This window comes from Gopherus evgoodei, chromosome 1 (assembly GCF_007399415.2).
Source record: "Gopherus evgoodei ecotype Sinaloan lineage chromosome 1, rGopEvg1_v1.p, whole genome shotgun sequence".
Taxonomy (NCBI): domain Eukaryota; kingdom Metazoa; phylum Chordata; order Testudines; family Testudinidae; genus Gopherus; species Gopherus evgoodei.
In genome coordinates, this window is record NC_044322.1 from 324888918 (window position 1) to 324911748 (window position 22831).

The window sequence follows — 22831 nt, forward strand, 5'->3', positions numbered from 1 at the left end:
TCAGGCTGGCAATGCTCACGGAAAGCTGGGTTTGAGTTGGCAAGGTGATATGGTCCAGAAGGACAGGTCCAACTGCCTTAATGAACGCCTCCCCCAATGCACATAACTATTAGATTTCTTAATCTAAACCTGCCTCTCTGAATCACCTGCATCTGTTCTGTAGTGCTGTTCATTTTAGGGCAATTCAAAGGTACTGGCATACCTGAGAGGTGACTGCTGGCACTTAGCCCAGTGTGAAAAGAACCTAAAATCAAGTGCCAAGAGGCCACTTGGCACACATAGGCCTATCTGTAGTCAAATAAATCAGAGACAGACAGGTTTGGAGAGACACAGACAACAAAAGCATTTTGAGAACAGGCTGGATGCAGATAGCATTCTAAGAAACCCAGAACAATTCTCTCCCAATCTTTGCATCATATTGGTATAACTTCTTATACACAGAGCAGAAAAGAAATAGGAAGAAAATCCAGAACCTAATGTCATGCAATTGAAATTAAGGTCCTGACAAATTCTAGAAACAGATTAGATAGATGTACAAATTAAACCAGATCAAAAGTATAAAGAATCATATTTCAACACAAAAAATATGAAAAACAGGCTAAATTATTTAAAAAAAAATCAGATTATCAAGAAGCATTCAGTCATTTAAAAATGCACATACATTATTAAAAATGCTTTAAAAGGCATTTTATGCCCCAGTTGTGGAGGCTGCTGGAATACAAGTGCCCATGCAAAGCAACTTGCAAGATTAGTCCATTAAGTTCCAAAACAGTGTTATGATGTTCCTGCACATGCACTTCTACTGCAGTGCTAACAACAATCACCGCTTTACTAAATAAAATGGATAAAAGATTTTGAATATCTGCCAACATTCTGAACAAAGAAATAACTAAATAAAATAAAAATCCCAAAACAGGTGATACTAAGACAAGTGTTTAAGGCAGGGATTGGCAACCTTTGGCATGTGGCTCACCAGGGTAAGCACCCTGGCCAGCCAGGCCAGTATGTTTACCTGCCGCATCTGCAGGTTTGCCTAATCGCCGCTCCAGGGCAACGAGGGTGGTGGGAAGCGGCAGCCAGCACATCCCTCGGCCCACGCTGCTTCCTGCAGCCCCCATTGGCCTGGGATGGCAAACTGCGGCCAGTGGGAGCCGCAGTCGGCCGAACCTGCGGACACGGCAGGTAAACAAACCGGCCCGGCCCACCAGAGTGCTTACCGTGGCGAGCCACGTGCCAAAGGTTGCCGATCCCTGGTTTAAGGAGTGGATCCTCCTTTAAACTGGTAATAAGTGTGGTTCAACCCTTACTCACCTAAACTTCTGCAAACCCACTATCATCAGATCAAGTCTTCAGTGATACCTGCATGTAGCAAGGCGGTGGGATACCTCACAGCCCCGCTGAGGGACAAATCTCCCCTACCATCACCGTGGGCAGAGCCGTTGGGTCCTGCGCCCACCCCTCAGAGGTCACGGCGCAGACCTGGAAGTATAAAAGCTCGCCTGCAGAACTCATTCGAGGCCCAGCCACCGCAGGAGCCAGACGTCTGCGGCCACTGCCAGCCGAACCTGCCCTGCGCTCGCTAGCCTGAGCAGGACTGGCCGAGCCTGCCCCACGCCAGCTAACCCGAGGAGGACTGGCCGAGCCTGCCCCACGCCAGCTAACCCGAGGAGGACTGGCCGAGCCTGCCCCACGCCAGCTAACCCGAGGAGGACTGGCCGAGCCTGCCCCACGCCAGCTAACCCGAGGAGGACTGGCCGAGCCTGCCCCACGCCAGCTAACCCGAGGAGGACTGGCCGAGCCTGCCCCACGCCAGCTAACCTGAGGAGGACTGGCCAAGCCTGCCCTGCGCCAGCTAACCCAAGGAGGACTGGCCGAGCCTGCCCCGTGCCAGCTAACTCGAGGAGGACTGGCCGGGACCATCCCAATCCAGCTTCCCCGAGGAAGAGCCGAGCCTGCCTCTTGCCAGCTATCCTGAGGAGCCGCTGAGCCTACCATCGGCTACTTACCCAGGGGAACCGATGGTGTTTGAGCCCACCGGTGACGCTACGATGACTCAGGTACCCTACCAGGGGAGTGTGGAAGTAGCCCGGGGGCAGCCGACCCCATTCTGGCTGCAACACTGCCAGAGCCAATGTCAGTGTGTTGTGGCCAGGATCCCCACTGACAGCAGCGAGTCTCTGCCGCTGCTAGGGCCCCAAGCTGTGACGCAGTGGAGTGAGAGGGCCTGCATCCCCCCGCCACCCCACTCCAGGGTGGCAGACTCCCCATTCCTCTGGCCTGAGAAGGCCGAAGCCTAGGATTTCTGCTCAGCCATGCCTGGGGGCCTGAGCATTCTGACTCAGTGTTTATTGTCCTGCCCTGACCTAGGGCCTGGGCCGGTTTCGGACTATTGACTCAGCCCCGCCCCGGGGTCTGAACCCCCCTAACTGAGTATGCGTTATTTCCCCTGACAGCAGAGCCACCAATAGGCGAACTAGAGTGAGGCGGTGGGATACCCCAAAGCCTCGCTGAGGGACAAACCGTGGCCGAGCCGCACCACACTGCACAATCCCTATTAATCAATCATCAGTGGGTTCACACAGATATCACTGAGACCATATGTTGAAACCAAAGGGGCTGCATATATATATAGCTAAGAACAAAATTTAACTTTCAAAACCTTTTCGACTGGAGATAATGTGAGAGAGAGAAAGAATTAAGCTTGATGCAGGGCTTGTCACAGGACTACATTAATGCAAACTAGGAACCTTTTAGTTTGCATCTGCAGTGTCTACATGGGAGATTTACAACCCAGCACTTCGGAGTGCGTTGCTATTCACATCAACGTATTGTGTCTGCACTGTGAGGAAGTGTAGGCATAGCTCTGTACTGTCCCCCTTCCCCAGTGCAAAGCCTCACTTTCCTCTTAGTTTTAGTTTTGCAGCCAGAAGGATAAAGGAAGCACAACGCACAGCTACGTTTCCATCAGCTCTCTCCGCATCTGTCTTTCTAAATGAGAGACATAATGACCATGGAGCAGCAAAGAATCCTGTGGCACCTTATAGACTAACAGTCTGTTAGTCTATAAGGTGCCACAGGATTCTTTGCTGCTCTTACATATCCAGACTAACACGGCTACCCTTCTGATAAATGACCATGGAATCGTTTGATATCATGTTTAGAGACTCATTTTTCAGGGTAGAGTTTAAAATTAAGTAAAACATAGTGGGAAAATTTTCAAAAGCAACGCAGGCACTTAGAAGCCTTGATTTCATTGAAAGGCTATAGGATTTAGGCATAGGCTCCCAAGATATTTAGCTGTGTTTAAAAATGTTACCTAGTAACTGATCCTTGTGATGAAAGTATTTTTCTTAAAAAAACAAAACATGCAATACCACCACACAGATTTAGGCGAAAGACTTTCCTTTAAATATTCACGCCCTTGACAAGTTTGATATAATCTTCACTATCGTAATAGGGAGTTCACCAAACATCAACATTCTTTCTGGTGGGATGATGTGGCCAAGAGGAGGATTATATAAGAGAATTGGCTGGAGCATCCCAAGTTTTGACTCACAAAGGGCTAGATTCTAATACTATCTTACTGCATGAGTAGCCCCACTGAAACTAGTATAACTATTTGGTAGTAATAAAGATGTCAGAATCTGACCTAACATGAACTCTTTCATCTTCTTCTTGGTCCCAATGTACTCTTTGACCTGTCCCCTTTTCAGTGGTGCAAGGGTCAGTAGGTCTATGGATAAGTGTGCTGTTCCAAAAAAGACTCAGGAGAAGGGATCACAGAGTCAGATCCTGAGCTGATTTAATTCAGTGTAGCTCCATGATGCGATTACAGTGCTTGTTACACTTCTGTCCTCTTTCTGCTCTCTCTGAGTGCACCCCTAAGGTGCTTGGCCTCATGCCTTTAGGTATTCTGGGGCAGAATTTCATAAGTCTCTCCCTCTTACGCTCGTGACCTGGGCTATATGCCCCCTGTAACCACTATTCTCAACCTGCAGGCTTGACTGAGTTCAGGCCGTTGCAGTTCTTCCCTTCATGAGCCTGTGACTAGTGGTATGCACTAGTGATCAGACAGCCTCTTAAAACAAAAGTATTCATTTTAGCAATATGAAAAACTTTTACAGAAAAAAGATTTTAAAACAATAAACAGTCTATACCTATGTCTTCCTTACCTAAAGCTCCTACCATCCTTTGATGGTGACCCCAGGCAGGCCTAGCTTTTTCAAACACTGCAGTGGATTCTGGTGTCTGTCTGGTTCCCCTCTTGAGTGAAGGTCCTTCTAATCCTGCGTTCACAGGCCTTTTTCTTATCCTGGTCGAGACTAGTTGGAGATAGAGGCAAAAAAACATCAAAACTCATAGCTCTGGCACTGTCCCTTAACTTTTAAGTGCTCACTGAGAGATGGCTTATCTTGAGTCATTCTTTGCATGCTTTGCCTGTTTTTCCAGATTCACTCCTGTTGAGTTAAATCAATACAGCTGTTCAGAAAATACCCAATAACCAGGCCAACATACAGTTGTGTTGGGGTATAAAAGTCTCATAGTGGGCAGGACGGGGCTGCTGATGGCCTGCGGGCCCGATCAACCCTGTTCCGCTACACCAGTGGTAGGAGTCAGGTGGAGCAAGGAGAGGACTTAGGTCAGTTGAGGGCTGACCAGGAAGGAGTGCAGACCTCTGCTTTGACTTCTGTGAGAAAAGCCTGATTTTAGCCAGGAACAGGGGACAGCTTGTCACCTAGAAGACTCCCCCAGTAGGTGGACAGACTGGTCCCAGGGAGGATGACCATTTGTTTGAAGACAGGTTCTTGTAGAAAGGCATAAATTGGGCCCCTCTGGTTTCTGCCCCTGCTTCCCTCGCAAATCAATCAGGGACGCCTCAGGTTGATGCAAACACCAGTGCTCTTTATGAAAAGACATCAGATCACCCCTAGAAACTACACATTAGAAACCCTAGATAAATAAGTAGATCAGGGAATGTCTAGGAAGACACAATTAGGTTTATCTTTTATTTCTTTATGGCTTGTGGACTCCTCTGTGCTAACCCAAAATGCTTTTGTTTTGTTTGTAAATTTTAAGCTGGACCTAAAGAATGTTATTCTTGATGCTTAATCCTTGGAAGTGTTATTTTTTTTAATCTAGCAATAGCCTGAGTTTCCAGATGTATTTTCTTTCTTTTTGTTTTTAATAAAATTAAAGAACAGTATTCGATTTTTGTGTCCTAATAGGTTTGTGCACATATTGTTTAATTAGCTGATGGTAATAGCTGATTTCCTTTGTTTTTCTTCTCAGCTCTTCCCTGGAGGGCGTGTGTGAAAGGGCTTGAGGGTATTCCACAAAAAGGAATTCCCAAGTGCACCATCCTGGGTTCTCAAAGGGGTTCTGCACTTGGGTGGTGGCAGCACCTACCCATCCAAGGTCAGAGAAAAGCTGTAACCTTGGGAGATTAATACAAGCCTGGAGTGGCCAGTATTTTTCAAATCCTTGCAGGTCCCCACCTTCTGCACTCGAAATGCCAGAGTGGGGAATCAGCCTTGACAACAGCTGTTTCCCACCACCATCATCACACAGTCTATGTACAGATTTTTCACAACCACACTTTGCCCTCAGCAGACTAGAGTGCTCCATCACTCTCTGTGCCTAGTCCCTCTTTTCCCCTCCCCTCCTGCTTCCTTCCTGCCAGCTTTTATAGCCCCATATGATTAGGCTGGCAGCTGTTCCTCATTGCCAGGCAGGCACAGGGCTCTTCAACCAGCACCAATCCATTCCCCTTGACTGGAGCTGGAGCAGCAGGGGGCTGATTAAGTCTTCCTTACTCAGCACCCTGTCACACACCTCCCCAGTTAGATAACCACTAGGGTTATCCTTACCCATCCTTTTCTCCCTCTACCAGGAGGCTTACTGCAGGCCAAGTCTCTTGTCTCCCAGTGGGTGATCCCCAGGGTTGTCCTTGCTGGATTTCTTCATCCCCCACCTGCAGAAGAACACACTGGGTAGGGGGTGGACAGCCCCATAACTCTACTGCCCTCCACAGATCTTCACACCAGTCTCACCCCTGGGTGCGTCCTCTTGGCTGCCCCCTCTTTCCCCCTGGCAGGGGATTGGGATCATTCCCTGCCTCCCCCAGGACACCCAGGGCCTTGGGTTCTCCTACCTTGTCCAGCGGGGTCCGGGGTTGCTTGCCTGGGGGCTCTATTTTGGGGCACTCCTTAGGACCCCCCCTCCCCTTTGTCTTCTCTTTTCAGACTCTATTGTCCAGGGTTTTCTTCTGTTTTTTCCTAAGGACCTTGGTCTTCCCCCACATTGGGATCCACTAGAGTAGGGGACTTCCCTCCCCTCTTTCGGGTCTCTCCCCTTTTCCTTCCTGTGGGTCTCCTCCCACTGCCTGCTTTCCCTTTTGGGAAGGGGTCCCACTCTTTCCCCAGTACCACTGGCTATGGTAACCCCTCCACTTCCCCGACCCATTTCCAGCAAAACCTGCTCTTGACTTCCAGGGACATCTGGGCCATTGGGCAGTGCTTCCTAATCCCAAGGACACACTCAAGTTTCATCCTCGCCCCAGGGATAAGCCAGTATGGCTTTACCTACCCCCTCTGGATGAGCAAGTGTAATGCTGACAGACCATGGTTGTCGGTGGGCAGGATCAAACCAGGGACCTCTGGATCTGAGTGCATGAGCCTCTACTGCATGAGCTAAAAGTCAGCTGGCTATTAGTGAAGGATGTAGAGCACACGCACACAGTGTGGGTTACACAAGCAGGCCCAGGCCGTGTCCACCAGGCTTCTCTGGGGCTTCCTTCCCACTGGCACCAGAATGATGGTGACTCCTCGCCCATTCCACCACCCTCCAACGTTAATCCAGCCACAAAACTCGGCTAGGCCACATTCCATCTCTGAGCAGTCCCCCCTTTTATGTCCTGGCTGCCTGCGCTGCCAACGCATGAGTTGCCTGGGGGCTCCCCGGTCTCCTCCTTCTTCTCCGGGCCCTTCCTGGGGGTGTTTTTCAGGGTCTTGTCCCCCACTCCAGGTCCCAGCATGTCCATCCCTCCTTCCAGGGGAGCTGTGCCACCGCATACTCCTCAGTTAACTTAATGGCAGCCTCCATGGTGCTCGGCTGGTGTTGCCTGACTCAGACTCGCACGCTCTTGGGGAGGCCCTGTAAAAACTGTTCAAGGATCAAACAGTTTCTCCCACCATTTGGAGATGCAGCTGCATCCAACAAGTGGCCCAGTCTGTCAGCTTCTGGGCAAATGCCCGGGGCCACAATCCCCACATCCACCAGGCCAGCCGAAACATCTGCTAGTATTTCTCTGCTGACAGTCCCATCTGGTCTAGGACGGCCACTTTCATTGCCTCAGTCTTTGGCCTGGTCATTGCTCAGTGCCATATAGGCTGCTTGAGCCTCGCCAGCCAGATATGGAGCCAGCTATAGGGCCCAGGTTGCCCTATCCCATCAGGTGCCCAGGGCTACCCACTCAAAAGGACAGAGGAAGGTGTCCAGATCATCAACAGGGCCTATCTTACATAGGCCCAAACCCTCCACGCAGGTACCATCACTCCCAATGGGACTCACCAGTCTCTGTAGGAACTCCTGCACATTGGCCTGCTCCCTTATAAAGTCTTGCAAGGTTTTCTGTTCTGCCTTCCAGGAGAGTAAGGCCTACCTCTCTAGCTGGTTGGATTGCTGGAAGGCTTCCGCACCTTTTGAATCTCATCCTGCTGCTTTGCCAGCAATTGCAGGGTCCCCTCCATCTCCAGGCCATCAAACTCTTGTCCTGGCTTAAGGTCCTGCACAGGGCCCCATGTGTAGCAAGGTGTAAGCTGGGCCATTCTGGTTTCTGCCCCTGCTTTCCTCCCAAATCAGTCAGGGATACCTCAGGTTGTTGCAAATACCAGCGCTCTTTATTTACAGCTGTTGCCCACCACCACCTTACAGTCTATGTACAGGTTTTTCACAGACAAGCTTTGCTAGCAGCAGACTAGAGTGCCTGCACCCTCTGTACCTGGCCTTTCTTTTTCCCCTCCTCTCCTGATTCCTTCCTGCCAGCCTTTATTGCCCAGGCTAAGTAGACTGGCAGCTGTTTCTCATTGACAGGCTGGCACAAGGCTCTTGAAACTTGATTGGGTCTGGAATGGCAGAGGGCTGATTAGTCCTTCTTACTCAGCACCCTGTCACAGCCCTAAAGAGTAGAGTGGGGTTTTGCTGAAGAATTGTTTTAAGTTATTCTTTGAAGTTCCTCTTTTTCTCTTGTTTTGGGTCTTTGATATCCCAGAAGGGTGGGTCTGGAACGTCTCTTAGCTTTTTTTTTTGGTATTAAGGCTCCAAGTACCGGCACCCATGCTACGTGTTGGCTAACCATAGGAGACCCTGAGGCATGTTGGGCCACCGGTGGGCACTGTAGAAGTCAATCTTGCCTCAACTGTATTAATAAAATATCATGGAGCAATCTCAAACCTGCCACACTCCACTGAAGTCAACAGAGCTATGCCTGTTTACAACAGTTGAGGATCTGGCCCTTGGAGTGCGATCCCAGAAGTTCTCAGGATTTGTAAAAGAATGGTTGTGCTCTACTGCAGGTGTCTTGAAGATCAGACACCATCTCTCTTTTGTCAAATTGTATGCCATTAACATTGCAAATACTTCTGATGTAGAGTGCCACCCCTCACCTCCTCTCCTTTTATTCTCCTCTGTTCTACCCATCTGTATTAGCATTCTAGTTGTGAATAATCTTACTAGGTTTCATCATGCTTACTAACTCATTATCTGTCATTTCATACTGCTTCTAGTTCTCTATGATTCTATGTGATAATTGGATAACAATTTTCAATTTACATATACAGTTCAGTTTACAAATATTTACATGTATGTATCTAATTTATCAATCAGTAAATACTAAGCTATATGCAAATCAGTAGATGACTCATTTATATATACAGCATATATTTCATTTGTGATTTAGTGCTATTTTTAATTTCATTTTTTTCAAGCTGTAGCAAAGTGTATAGCTATATGCATACAATCACCAATTAGTATGTATATAATCACATATTGTTATTTATTTTCAATTTATAAAATCTCAGTTGATCTCTCTGACATCTCCTTGTGGATGTCTGTTAGCTCAAGCTCAACAGAGTTCTTAATTCTTCCACTCTAGCCTTTCCCAGCCACCTCCTTTCTCAATCACTGTGAATAACACCATCACCCTGTTTGTTACTCAAGCCAATAACTGGCATCATCTTCAACTCAGACCTCTCTCTACATCCTCACATCCAGGCTATAGCTAAGTCTTGCAGACTGTTGCTGCATAACATCTCTGAGGGTACGTCTACACTACGGGATAATTCTGATTTTACATAAACCAGTTTTATAAAACAGATTGTATAAAGTCGAGTGCACGCGGCCACACTAAACACATTAATTCAGCAGTGTGCGTCCATGGTCCGAGGCTAACGTCGATTTCTGGAGCGTTGCACTGTGGGTAGCTATTCCATAGCTATCCCATAGTTCTCGCACCTCCCCCGCCACTTGGAATTCTGGGTTGAGAGCCCAGTGGCTGATGGGGCAAAAATCATTCGCGGGTGGTTCTGGGTAAATGTCATCAGTCATTCCTTCCTCCGGGAAAGCAACGGCAGACAATTATTTCGCGCCCTTTTTCCCTGGATTGTACTGGCAGACGCCATAGCATGGCAACCATGGAGCCCATTCAGCTTTTTTATTTTACAGTCACCGTATGTGTACTGGATGCCGCGGACAGAGGCGATACTCCAGCGCTACACAGCAACATTCATTTGCTTTTGCATGATAGCAGAGATGGTTACCAGTCGTTCTGTACTGTCTGCTGCCAGTGTAATTTGGCAATAAGATGATGGTTATCTGTCTTTCTGTGCTGTCTGCTGCTATCATAGGTGCCCTGGTTGAGGTCGGCCAGGGGCGCAAAAGCAAAACTGAGAATGACTCACTGAGTCAATCCCTCCTTTATGGTTTCTAAAAATAGAGTCAGTCCTGCCTAGAATTTGGGGCAAGTGTACTAGAGAAGCAGTGTATCAGAGAGCACAGCTGCTCCGTGTCAGATCCTCACAGGGGGTGCCCCTGCAATGAGCCCATCTGTTGCTTCCCTCCTCCCCCAACCTTCCTGGGCTACTGTGGCAGTGTCCCCCCCATTTGTGTCATGATGTTATAAAGAATGCAGGAATAAGCAACAGTGACTTGTTAGTGAGATAAAATGAGGGGGAGGCAGCCTCCCTGTGCTATGACAGTCCAGGCAGGACATTAAGTGATGCGGGGGAGAGGAGCCCAGCATCCCGCTGCTATGATAGTCCAGGCAGTACAGAATCTTTTCTTTACACCAGAAAGGGAGGGGGCTGATGGAGCTCAGCCCCCAGTGGCTATGATGAAGACAGTTACCAGCAGTTCTGTGCCATCTACTGGAAATGACCAGGAATAATTCCTATTTTTACCCAGGTGCCCCTGAGGCCAGCCAGGAGTATTCAGCAGTTATCAAGCATGTACCATCTGCCACCAGGGAGGGGAGAGGAGCGGATACTGCTCTTCACTGCTGCAGGATCGAGTCTACCAGCAGCATTCAGTAGACATAGGGTGACATTGAAAGAAGTCAAGAAACGATTTCTTTCCCTTTTCTTTCATGTTGGGGGGGGGAGTAAATTGACGAGCTATTCCCTGAACCACGCCGGACAATGTGTTTGAACCTACAGGCGTTGGGAGCTCAGCCAAGAATGCAAATACTTTCCGGAGACTGCTGGGGACTGTGGGATAGCTGGAGCCCTCAGTACCCCCTCCCTCCCTCCCTCCATGAGCGTCCATTCGAGTCTCTGGCTTCCCGTTAACGCTTGTCACACAGCACTGTGTAGCCTGTAGATTTTTTTTTCAAATGCTTTGGCATTTCGTCTTCTGTAACGGAGCTCTGATAGAACAGATTTGTTTCCCTATACAGCGATCAGATCCAGTATCTCCCGTACGGTCCATGCTGGAGCTTTTTTTGGATTTGGGACTGCATTGCCACCCGTGCTGATCAGAGCTCCACGCTGGGCAAACAGGAAATGAAAATCAAAATTTTGCGGGGCTTTTCCTGTTTACCTGGCCACTGCATCCGAGTTGAGATTGCTGTCCAGAGCGGTCACAGTGGTGCACTGTGGGATACTGCCTGGAGGCCAATACCGTCGATTTGCGGCCACACTAACCCTAATCCGATATGGTAATACCAATTTTAGCGCTACTCTTCTCGTCGGGGAGGAGTACAGAAACTGATTTAAAGAGTCCTTTATATCAATATAAAGGGCCTCGTAGTGTGGACGGGTACAGCGTTAAATCGGTTTAATGCTGCTAAAATCGGTTTAAACGCGTAGTGTAGACCTGGCCAAAGATACAGCTTTACTCTATCCATCTACACACCTAAAGCTCTTATCCAGGTTCTTATCTCACATCTTGATTACTGCAATATTCTTTTCTCTAGCTTTGCAAATGCAATCTTGCCTCATTCATATCCATTCCGATTGCAAAGATCATTTCCCTAGCCTGTCACTGGTTTTTTTGCATACTTCCACTAGTTCCCCCTTCTCTGTCACATTAAACATAACCTACATATTTCACTTTAAAGGTCTTTCACTGCCTAAACCCACCCCACATGTTATCTCTCACTGTTGAGAGGTCAGTAACTACCTCAACTGATCCTTGATACCAGCCTCCATTGTTCACTTGTTTAAATTTCCATACAAGCACCTCCGTGTTTTCTCCCATGGTGCTCCTCACAGCTGGTAGAAACTCCCCATAAGCCTTCTCAAAACAAATGCATTATTCAACCTTTAAATCTCTCCATAAACTCTTCTTTGCCAAGATGCCTACAAAAAAACTTCACAACAGTTAGGCTGCTGGTGTGCTGAGATTACTACCTATCATGCTGACCAAGAATGTCATCATTATCTTGTATTCCTCTATCTATCTGTAGCCATCTGTTGACTAGTCTTAAATTGTAAGGTCTTTGGGACAAGAACTGGCTTTTTGTTCTGTGTTTGTACATTACCTAGCACAGTGGTGCCCTGGTCCATGACTAGGGATCCTAGTGCTATGATAATATGTTTGTTTGATGGTGCCCTAAGTGCAGCAGTGACAAACAAAATACAACTCATTAACAGTATTAATAGCCTCACTGCATTCACTGTTCCCTCAGGCTAAGGACAGTTAGTTGGGAAGGCTATTAAGTGTCAAGAGATGGTTTCTTGAACAGTGAACTAATAATCTCTCACTTAATGGAAAGTTGGTGGTGTCCTGTAGTTTTATAAGGAGGATGCTGTTAATATCACCAACAAAGGACTTAGTATCTAACTGCAAGGCTTGACCAGTTAGAAGGGGCATAGGCCTGATTAGGCTGAAGCACCCTCGATCCCAAGCATAGTCTCAGTGAGTGAAGCTGCATTCATAATACACAGAACCCCTCAAAACTTCAGCTTCCAAAACAGATTTCCTGAGCTAAAAGATAATCTGCGTTAGCATGTCATATCTGCTCTTAAATCCTTTTCAGTCCTCTAGTCACTAGAGCAGGACACAAATTTATAAAAAAGAAAAACACTAAAGAGTTTCTGATGTTCCATCCAGTAGAGGGCACCAATGATGCACATAAACACTAATAGCATGTTACAGAGTGTTGATAAACTGTTTAGTCAACTGCTTGACCACACTTTGGTTCATTATGAAATATACTCAAGAGACCAAATAACCAATGTCAGTCAGGTTTATTGCTATGAGCCAATAATATAGTACAGGAAAAACATTCTATGCAATACCAGTCTCCAGAAAGCCATCTCATGCATCATTGTTACATTCACCTAACACAGAAAATGTGCTCCCAAAATTACACCCCTAAAACAATCTTTTTATACCCTGCCTATTTACAAGTAGAAGATACTGTGTACATAATCTGAAACCAGATTTAACCAACTAGTTTTATACCTTGTTGTTCTGGTCCTGACAGCTTTGTTATCTACTTATGCCAAAGTGTACTTCAGCTAATGCAAGATGTTATGGGATACTTAGCATAAGTGAATATATATAGCCGACATAACGAATGCTTCCAACCATAAATTCATTAAAGACTCTGAATTTCCTTTAGCATAAGCAAATGCTTGACCCTGCTGTAAAAAGAGAAGTGGCAACTAGTCACATGCTAGTGCATTATCTCATTAATAGAAAAGTATGTCGTTTACATTGCAGATTTCTCCCTCCCCCGAAATATCTGGTATTACTATGTCAAAATAAACTTTAAAACACCATATGCACACACATACACATACACACAATCCAGATAAATCATTTCTGTTCATGTTGGCCTCCCTTAAGATTTTACTAAGTTGCAGGTTTATTTTTATTCAACTCTACAGCTACCACTAGAAATGAGCCTGAGCCACAAAATCTGGATTCAGATTACACCCCCCACCTCCACCCCCCGAAGTAACGGTGTTACAAAGATGGGGATTCTGTCATCCTTGAAGTTTAGGAGTGCTTGGATATGGGGTTTTGGTGCAGGTCCTCACTTACCACATATTCATTTTATGTCATCATCATTATTGTTAAAAAATTATGTTATTCAAAGAAGGGAGGGATAGCTCAGTGGTTTGAGTATTAGCCTGCTAAACCCAGGGTTGTGAGTTCAATCCTTGAGGGGGCAATTTAGGGATCTGGAGGAAAAAAAAAATCTGTTAGTGATTGGTTCTGCTTTGAGCAGGGGGTTGGACTTAGATGATTTCCTGAGGTCCCTTCTAACCTTGGTATTCTGTGCAGAAAAAGGGTACATATACATCCTCTTAAACACTTCTACATTTCCAACTATGTCTCTGGAATGGCATGTTATATTTTTTTAGATGGAATAAAGGGCCCAAAGAGTTGGTGTTAACATGACCCTGAAACTGTCCAACATTAAACAGATTTAAACAAGGTTTGGGGTTTGGTGTACAGAGACCTCAGCCTGTTTAGTACCATGGCAAGCACACCGTTAAACATCTCTTTTAACTCTTTATTAAAGATACAAAAAAGAATGAAAAACAGTTAATGCATTTGAAATGTAAGGTATTAAGTAAACCTTTCATTTTAACATCACTTGTTCTTTTTTCCTTTAGCTGTGGAGAGTTTTTAAAAAGGAGGTCCCCCTTCACCATATCTGACTGTTTTAAAAATCATATTATCTGTGGTAATAGCTGTCCCTTTTTAAGGGGTGGTTGTGAGAGAGAGGAAATTAGTTGAAATGAGCTAGAACTGTTGTTTTTAAAGTCTGATGAACACACATAAGTGTAACATTACTGTGGGTCATTGCTGAAACTAGTTTTCAAAGCCTCACGGAGACAGAGCCCCTCAATGTGCTTTTCTGATTGCTCTGGTGGCTAGCTGCTCAAAATTGGCTCCCAGGAGGTCTGCACCAACTTCCAATCCTGCAGAAAACGTTGTTCTCTCTGTTTCACAGATATTACAGAGCACAAAGTAGGTAGCAACAACAATAGGGATATTGCATTCACTGAGGTCGAACATAGTAAGCAAACAACGGCAGCACCCTATTAAATATCCATAGGCACGTTCCACTACCATTCTGTACTTGCTCAGTCTATGGTTGAACCGCTCCTTACTGCTGTCCAGGTTGCTTGTGTATGGCTTCATGAACCATGGGAGCAAGGTGTAGGCTGGGTCTCCCAGGATCATGATTGGCATTTCAACATCACCAATTTTTTTTTTTTTTTTTTTTTTTTTTTTTGCAGTCTGGAAAGAAAGTACCTGCTTGCAGCTTTCTGAACAGACTGGAGTTCCTAAAGATGCGCACGTCATGCACCTTTCCTGACCATACCACGTTGATGTCAGTGAAATGGCCCCTATGATTCACCAGCACTTGCAACACGATGGAGAATACTCCTTTCAGTTTATGTATTCTTTGGCAAGGCGGTCTGGTGCCAAAATATCCATCTATAGCCCCATTGCAGTTAGGGAACCCCACTGCACCAAAACCATCCACTATGTCCTGCATGTTCCTCAAAGTCAATTCTCTTCTTAGCAGAAGTCTATTGATTGTCCTGGCAACTTGGATCACAACAGATCTCATGGTAAATTTACCCACTCTGAATAGATTCCCCACTGACCAGTAGCAGTCTGGCATTGCAATCGTCGACAGAGCTATCGCCACTCACTTCTCAACTTTCAGAGCAGCTCTCGTTTGACTATTGCTGTACTTCAGGACTGGGGAAAGCTCTTCACACAGTTCCATGAAAGTGGTCTTATGCATTCAAAAGTTCTGCAGCCACTGCTCATCATCTCAGAGCTACAGAACTATGTGGCCCCACCAGTCACTGCTTGTTTCCCTTGCTCAAAAGTAGCGCTCCACCATGTCAAGGTGATGCACGTCTGTTGCCAGTATCTGCAAATTGCTCCGGTCCATGGCTTCCAGCTAGGGCTGTTTGTGTGGCATCACATTGTTCCGCAGGGCGGCTCCTGCTTCAACTGAGTAATACTACAGGATAAGGTGTGAGGTATTTGTAATGCTCACAACAACAGTGTACAGCTGAGCGAGGTCCATGCTTGCCATGCTATGGCATCTGTGTGGGTAACCCAGGCTTAGGAAAATAAGGTGCAAAAAAGGGCTTGGTTTCTTTGCTGTTGATTTCATGGAGGGAGAGAGGTAAGTGCATCATGGGAGACTAACACCATGTTCCCATAACCACCCAGGCAAATGTTTTGGTCCCATGAGGCATTGCAAGCCCAACCCAAAATTCCACTTGGCTACAAGCACTGTGGGATAGCTACCCACAGTGCAGTGCTTTGTGCATTGATGCAAGCCCTACTAGTGAGGTTGCACTCCGCTGACACAATAAGCGTAGTGGAGACATGCAAGATTGACTTGCTTAAATCAGAGGCTCAGTGTTGACTTACATAAAATCGACTTAACTTTGTAGTATAGACATGCCCTAAATTACGCTACTCCAGCTACATGAATAACATAGCTGGAGTCAATGTAGCTTAGGTCGACTTACCCTGGTGTCTTCACTGTGCTGTGTCAATGGGAGACAATCTTCAGTCGACTTACCTTACTCTTCTTGCAGAGCTGGAGTCGACCAGAGAGCACTGTGCCATTGATTTAGTGGGTCTTCACTAGACCCACTAAATTGACACTCGCTACATTGATTACAGCAGCGTCGATCTCCCCAGTAGTGAAGACAAGCCCATGGTCTTATCAACCACTCTGAAACTTGGCAACCTTGACATGAGGATTAGACTGCTTGGGCACTGCTTTTAGCTTCCTCTTTCTGGTCATAAGCTCACAGCAGTATTGCAAAATATGCAGTCTTGCCTGGCTAAGCCACACTTACTAAACGGGTGGAAAAAGGAGACAGGTAGGAAAGAAAAGAAATAAAGATGGGGAAGGAAAGAACACATGGTGGGAAGGGAGATGAAGTGCAGATGGTGTTTGGGATTTAGCCAGAGCTGGTGGTGTCTAGGTCCCTCTTTCTCTGGCCTGGTCATCTATCAGCATTAGGATAAAGAAGACCCTAGGTCCCAGGAGATGGTGAAGGTGACAGCCATAATGATGAAACTTGCTCCTTCCCCTTCTCTCATCTTGCAGCCAGCATCACAGTAGCCAGCTTCCCCACTTCCCAAAATCTCTTTTTGAGGACCCCAAAAGTGCAATGATGGGTAGACTAGCCTGTTCTCTCATTATCTTGTCCACCAGTTAGGCCTGGTTTCCAACATACCAATTTTGGTTCACCGATCACCGGTTCCATACCCTTCTTGTTTACCAAGCATGATCTTAACAGTTGAACTCACAATTAGGTCAAATTTGTAGGGCCAATTACTATAACAGATCATAATAAACATAATAAACCAGCTAAATCCTAAGAGTGCTTAGAGGACCCAGCTGTGCTAGGTGCCGTACAGACACATAAATCCCAGCCCAGGACAGCTTACAATCTAAATAGACAAGATGGGCAAAGGGTAGGAGAAAGGAAGTATAATTTTACTCATAGGCAACTAAGTCGCAGAGAGATTGACCTTCCCAAAGTCACACCAGATACCGAATGCAGATCTTCTGATTCCCAGTCTAGTACCTCAAACCATGAGAACAGTGTTCTTCTGAGCTGCAGTTATAAAGAGGTATATTCTCCCAGGATTACATGCAATACTTTGTTAGACTGCCTGCAAGCTAAAGAATTTTATAGCAAGAAAGGTTGTCTCAAAATTAGGACTTTATAACAAACTTAAGAATGTGGACAAATCATGTACAGGTTTTTCATAAGACATTAGTCACGTATTACACTATGATCCCCTTGGGCTCCATAACAAAAGACATGCATACTTCAGCCACTTTCTGGAAGTCTCATATTCCAATGTTAATATTTATTATTTGTATGACAGAGACATAGTCCCTCCAATACTCATTGCTAAGGTATACTGTATCTGTGTATCTCTACAGATTGTTTTAAGCCTCCATCACCATAGTATATCAGGTACCTGCCAGATCGATGGGCAGCGATCGATCCAGAGGGATCTAGTCTAGACGCGATAAATCGACCCCTGAGCCCTCTCCTGTCGACTCCTGTACTCCAGCGTCATGAGAGGCACAAGCAGAGTCAACAGGGGAGCAGCAGCAGTCGACTCACTGTGGTGAAGACACCACGGTGAGTTGATCTAAGTACATTGACTTCAGCTACCTTATTCACGTAGCTGAAGTTGTGTAACTTAGAACGATCCCCCATGCCCCCTTCCCCAGTGTAGACCAGGGCTTAGTCACTCAAGTATTTAAAAAGCCTTGCACAAACAAAAATTGTTCACAACACTTTCCTACTTGATGTGAATTCAAATGGCTTCATTTTACATGACCTCTTTGAACCAAAATGGTTGTTTTTCAAATGAGCCCACCTGCAAACTGAAACCACTGCACTTTGCAGGTTTTCCACTACATCCATGAATCATAGCCTCTGCATTCCACACAAACCATTCCTGTAAACTGGATTGGCTGTATTTCATATGACCTGTCTCCGCTGTGAATAGGAAAAGATGTAGTAATGGTAGTATTTATTATTGTTGCAGTATGTAAAGCCTGCTAGGTGATATATACTACAAAGGTCTCTGCCCCTGGGGGCATACAATGTAAATGTAGACACAACATGATGAGTGATAGTCTCAATGAGTAGAGAGGTGATGGGGGTCATAGATTCAGCAAGAAGATCACACAGATAGTCAATTTGATCATGTGCACATCTTGGTGAGGCAATTACATTTCATAAATAGGAATTCTATAAATAAAACTTTGTTGAAAAGGGATTAGCAGTGATCATTTGAAACTGATCTCATCAGAGTTTTTCTCCAATTTTGACAGGACATTTTCTGCCATATGTGACTGGCTGTTTGTTTCCCTCCCACCGCCTTGTGCCACTGCTCTCCATCTTTTCACCACAGCTGGACATCATACTTGCCCTTCATACCCTCAGCCACCTCCCTTCAATGTCATCTTTCCATTTAGCTTAGTTACCCCCTAACTAAATTCCATCTTTAACATTGTTTTTTTAAAGAAAACTCGTGGAACAATTAAAATATGACATTTGCAGGCCATTATGCTGTTCACTCTGCTTGCATGCTATATCCTCTTTCCCTATTTTGTCTGTTTAGATATTGAGCTCTGCAGGGTAAAGACTATCTACTACTCTGTTTCCCATTGTGCCAGGCACTGTCCACCTTGTTTTTTTATTGTCATCTTCTATGCATTATGGTAATAAACATAATTAAGAATGTGTGACATATCCCCAAACCCTAAAAATCAAGGAAATTCCAAATTATGGGACATTTCAACCATATCATAATGCCACACAACATTTCTACTGTCAGCGACAGATGCATTGTCAAAAGGAATTTTATTCTGCATCTAACAAGCGAGGAAATGACACACAACCCAATAATGTCCCTCTGTATAATGCAGAACTTTAATTATAACTTCAGCGACGTTAACAAATAATTTCAGGTCGACACATGCACTCAGATTCAGTGTGTGCTAGGTCTTGTATATATAGGGGAAATATAAGGTTTTGTGCAATACTATGAGTCAAAATAATATGGTGAGTATTAGTGTGCATCCTTACCAGTTGCAAACAAAAGGAAGTTCCTTGTGATAGTGAAAATTCACTCTATAGGCATTAACATCTGGTTAACTACAGGCTAGCATGCCACTTCAAATGGGTATCATGAAAACATGAGTCTCAACAAAGATTTTGAATGAGAGGATAGGATCTAGTGATCAGAATTTAACAACTGTTATCTACCTAAGGGGTAGTATGGGAAAAGGCATTCAGTTGGCTATAGGAGATTAGGATGAAAGGGGCATGGAGGCTGGCATTAATGACAGACGGATGAGGTATTCCAACTGTAAACTGACCCCAACACCTAAAGATGATGCCCCCTGCATGGACCCGAGGCCATCACTTGTCACATCACACCTCCCTTCCTTGCACTGCACCAGCCTTGTCTATCTTAGGTACTTCTCTAGCCCATATCACTATAATATCTGAGTGCTTTATAATGTTAATGTATTGATTCTCTCACTATTTTGTGAGGCAGGGCAGGGCTGCAATCCCCATTGTACAGAGGGGAAACTGAGGCACAGAGGGGCTAAGTGAGTTGCCTAAGGTCACACAGGAAATAAGTGGCAGAGTGGGAACCTGAACCTTGATTCTCCCAAGAACTAGGCTAGTGCCACAAGACCCCAAGCACTAAGCTTTGCATCCCCTGCACAACACTCTATACAGGGCCTGTGCCTTGCCCCTCAGTAACCCTCCATGAAGACCCACTTGTCAACCCTCATGATTCCCCCACTTCTCCATCCCCGCTGTGAGGACCCACTCTATCACCTGATCCCTACCTCTCAGTCAGGCCCATACTGTAAGGATCCATTCTTTTGTTCCTTATGCGATCCTCCCACCCTTCAGTAATAAACCCCTTGAGTAGACCGTCTTGGATTCTCCAGGAATTAAAAATTCATGTTTAATTAATGATTGCCATGTGATGAAACCTCCAGGAATACCTCACACCAAACGCTGCAACCCTACCTTGCAGGGACCCAGCCTATCACCCCTCATCTGACCCCCTCTGCCCAGCCCCCGAGTGACACCCACTCCGAGACCCCTCGCCTAATCCCCATCGCTCAACAACCCTCCTCCCCCCGGGACCCAACCTGTCAGCCCTCATGTGATCCCTGCCCCTCATGTGACGCCAGGGCCCCGCCCCTCACTGACACCCCGGCGGGGCCCAGTCTGTCACCCCCCCCACATGACCCCCCCGCCCGCAGTGACCCCCCCGCGGGGATCCAGCCTATTGCCCCCAAGGCTCATCCCCCCCCTTTCCCGCAGCGCACGTGCCGCTGAGACCCGCCCGGCCGCTCCGTCCCGAGCCCCTCCCAGTCTGCGGCGACTCAGCCAGCAGCAGCCTCGGGAGAAGGGCGGTGGCTGGGATCACGTGCGGCTCCGCACTCAGCTGCTCCGACCCCGGCGCTGTCCCCAGCGGAGCCGCCACCGCCGGGACCCGGAGCCAGTCGCTGCTCCGCGCCGGCCGCCTGCGCCGCCGAGCCCGCGGTGCCGCCAGAGCTGGGAGGCGCGTCGGGGGCGCTGGCCGGGATGCTGACGCTGGTGGCCCGGCTGCTGGAGTGGCTGCGCTCGCTGTTCTGGAAGGAGGAGATGGAGCTCACCCTGGTGGGGCTGCAGTACTCGGGCAAGACCACCCTGCTCACCGTGCTGGCGGTACGGCGCCCGGCCACGGCCTCCCGGCGGCGGGGTCGTCGGTCCCCGGGAGAAGGGGGCCATGGCGCGGGGGGAGGAGGCTATGTCCGTAATGTGGCGGGCGGGAGCTGTCACTAATGAGGCGGGGGGCTCTGTCTTGGGGCTGTGCCTTTAATGAGATGGGAGAGTGTCTCTGACAGGCGGGGGAGCTCTGTCTGAATGGGTGGGGGCAGTGTCTCTGGGGTGGGGGTGCTAGGGAGGCGGAGGGGGCTGTGTCTGGGACCCTGTCATTAGGCTGGGGGGGGGGGCTGTGTCTCTTTAAGGGGACAGGGGGACCCTCTCTGCTGCTAGAGGGCCATGTCTGGGACTGTCTCTCTTTAGGGAAAATGGAGGCAGTCTGTCCCTGGGTTTGGATGCAGCTGGCCCCCAGCCCTGCCTGCTGGATGAACATTGCCTGTGGTTGGTTTCCCTTGTGGGAGTAAGCCATTAGGGCGGTGTGTAGTAATACAGTGGTGTGGGGTCTGGGGCACCCTGAGGGGCTGTGAGTGGGTTTCAAGTGGACCACCAAGCATGGCTGGCATTAGACTCACTAGGGCCCAGAACAGAAAGCTGAAGCCTTTTCACATGGGATTGCAGCCCTGGGGCCCCAAGGCCTGCTCCCCCAGGCTGAAGCTGAAGTCTGAGCAACTTAGCTTTATGGTGCACCATGTAGTGGGGGGCCTAAGGCAATTGCCCTCCCTTCTATCCCCTACCCCTGCAGGCTCTGGCATTTATATGCAGAAAAACAGTTGTGGCACAGCTGGGCCATGGAGTTTTTATAGCATTCTGGGGGAGAGGGCCCCAGAAAGAAAAAGGTTGAGAACCCTTGTAGTAGTATGTAGGGGGTGAACATGGTTTGTATTTGAGGTTGGGAAGCAGATGGTTGCTAGAAACTTCGTTGAGATTTCTAGTGTCTTGTAGCTGAATGCCTGGCACCTCTTTTCCCTCCTGCTCACCTCCCCATCCCCTCACAAGAGAGGTTTATTGCCTGTGGTGAAGTCCTCATCCTGTCATAAGATCTCTATAGTGAGTGGGGGATGGGAAGAACCCTGGGACAGTGACGATTTCGCAACTGCTCTAATATCACACCAACAACAGATGTGAGTTTAAAGTAAGTTAAAGATGAGAAAATAGCTTTTTGATTATCAGGTTCATCCATCTCGCTGTGAATCCCCCAGAGAAAGGATATTTGTACATTATATAAAGTCACTTTTTCTACAATAAAATAGTGTTTTGTTTATATAAATCCTCACATCAACACCTCCTATCTAGCCAAAATTCACCTGATAAAATAATGTTCTAGTCTAGGGTTTCTCAAACAGGGGTCGCCGCTTGTGTAGGGAAAGCGCTGGGCTGGGCCGGTTCATTTACCTGCCTTGTCCACAGGTCCGGCCGATCGTGGCTCCCAGTGGCCACAGATCGCTGCTCCGAGCCATGCTGACTGAATATTAGAGCTGTTTGGAACATGGACTACCTTTTCTGTAGGAAATTTCAAAATGTATGTAGAATAGGAATGTAACAATTTTTCAAAATGTCCATTGGAGCAAAATTCTGTACGTTCATTTTGGAAGAATCCAAATTACATTTTATTTTGACTGCGTCAAAACATTTTGGTTTGATAAGGTCAAAACATCTAGTTTTGACTTTATAACATTACAATCAACAAGACTTTTGTAATATAATATAAAGATTGAAAGATTTTTAACTATTATGTCATGGCAGCCAAGGAGCTAGGTAATAGGCAAGCTGGCCAGCATGTAGTGATCTGAGGAGCTGGCCAGTGTTCCCTCTAATTTTTCCCACGCATGTATGGAACAAATTTTGATATGTGCGCCAATACAAAGGCAATGTGTGACACATCATCTCCATATTGGTGCACGTAACAAAATTCATATGGCGGGGGTGGGGCCGAGGGTTTTGGAATGTGGTAGTGGGCTCAGGGCTGGGGCAGAGGGTTGAGGAGCGGAGGGGGTGAGGACTCTGGGGTGGAGCCGAGGATGAGGCGTTCAGGGCTGGGGCAGAAGGCTAGGGTGTGGAGGTGAGAG

At 47.0% G+C, this 22831-nt stretch overlaps 1 protein-coding gene across 2 annotated transcripts in view; it reads left to right on the forward strand.

The window, feature by feature from the left end:
* The first annotated feature begins 20605 nt into the window (after positions 1-20605).
* LOC115644573 (ADP-ribosylation factor-like protein 8B) overlaps positions 20606-22831 on the forward strand; it is a 38639-nt gene continuing 36413 nt past the window's right edge. For both annotated transcript variants that reach the window (XM_030549163.1, XM_030549164.1), the window contains exon 1: positions 20606-20768. In XM_030549163.1, coding sequence (XP_030405023.1) covers positions 20646-20768 — 123 coding nt within the window. In that variant the 5' untranslated portion in view covers positions 20606-20645. The remainder of the gene's footprint in view (positions 20769-22831) is intronic.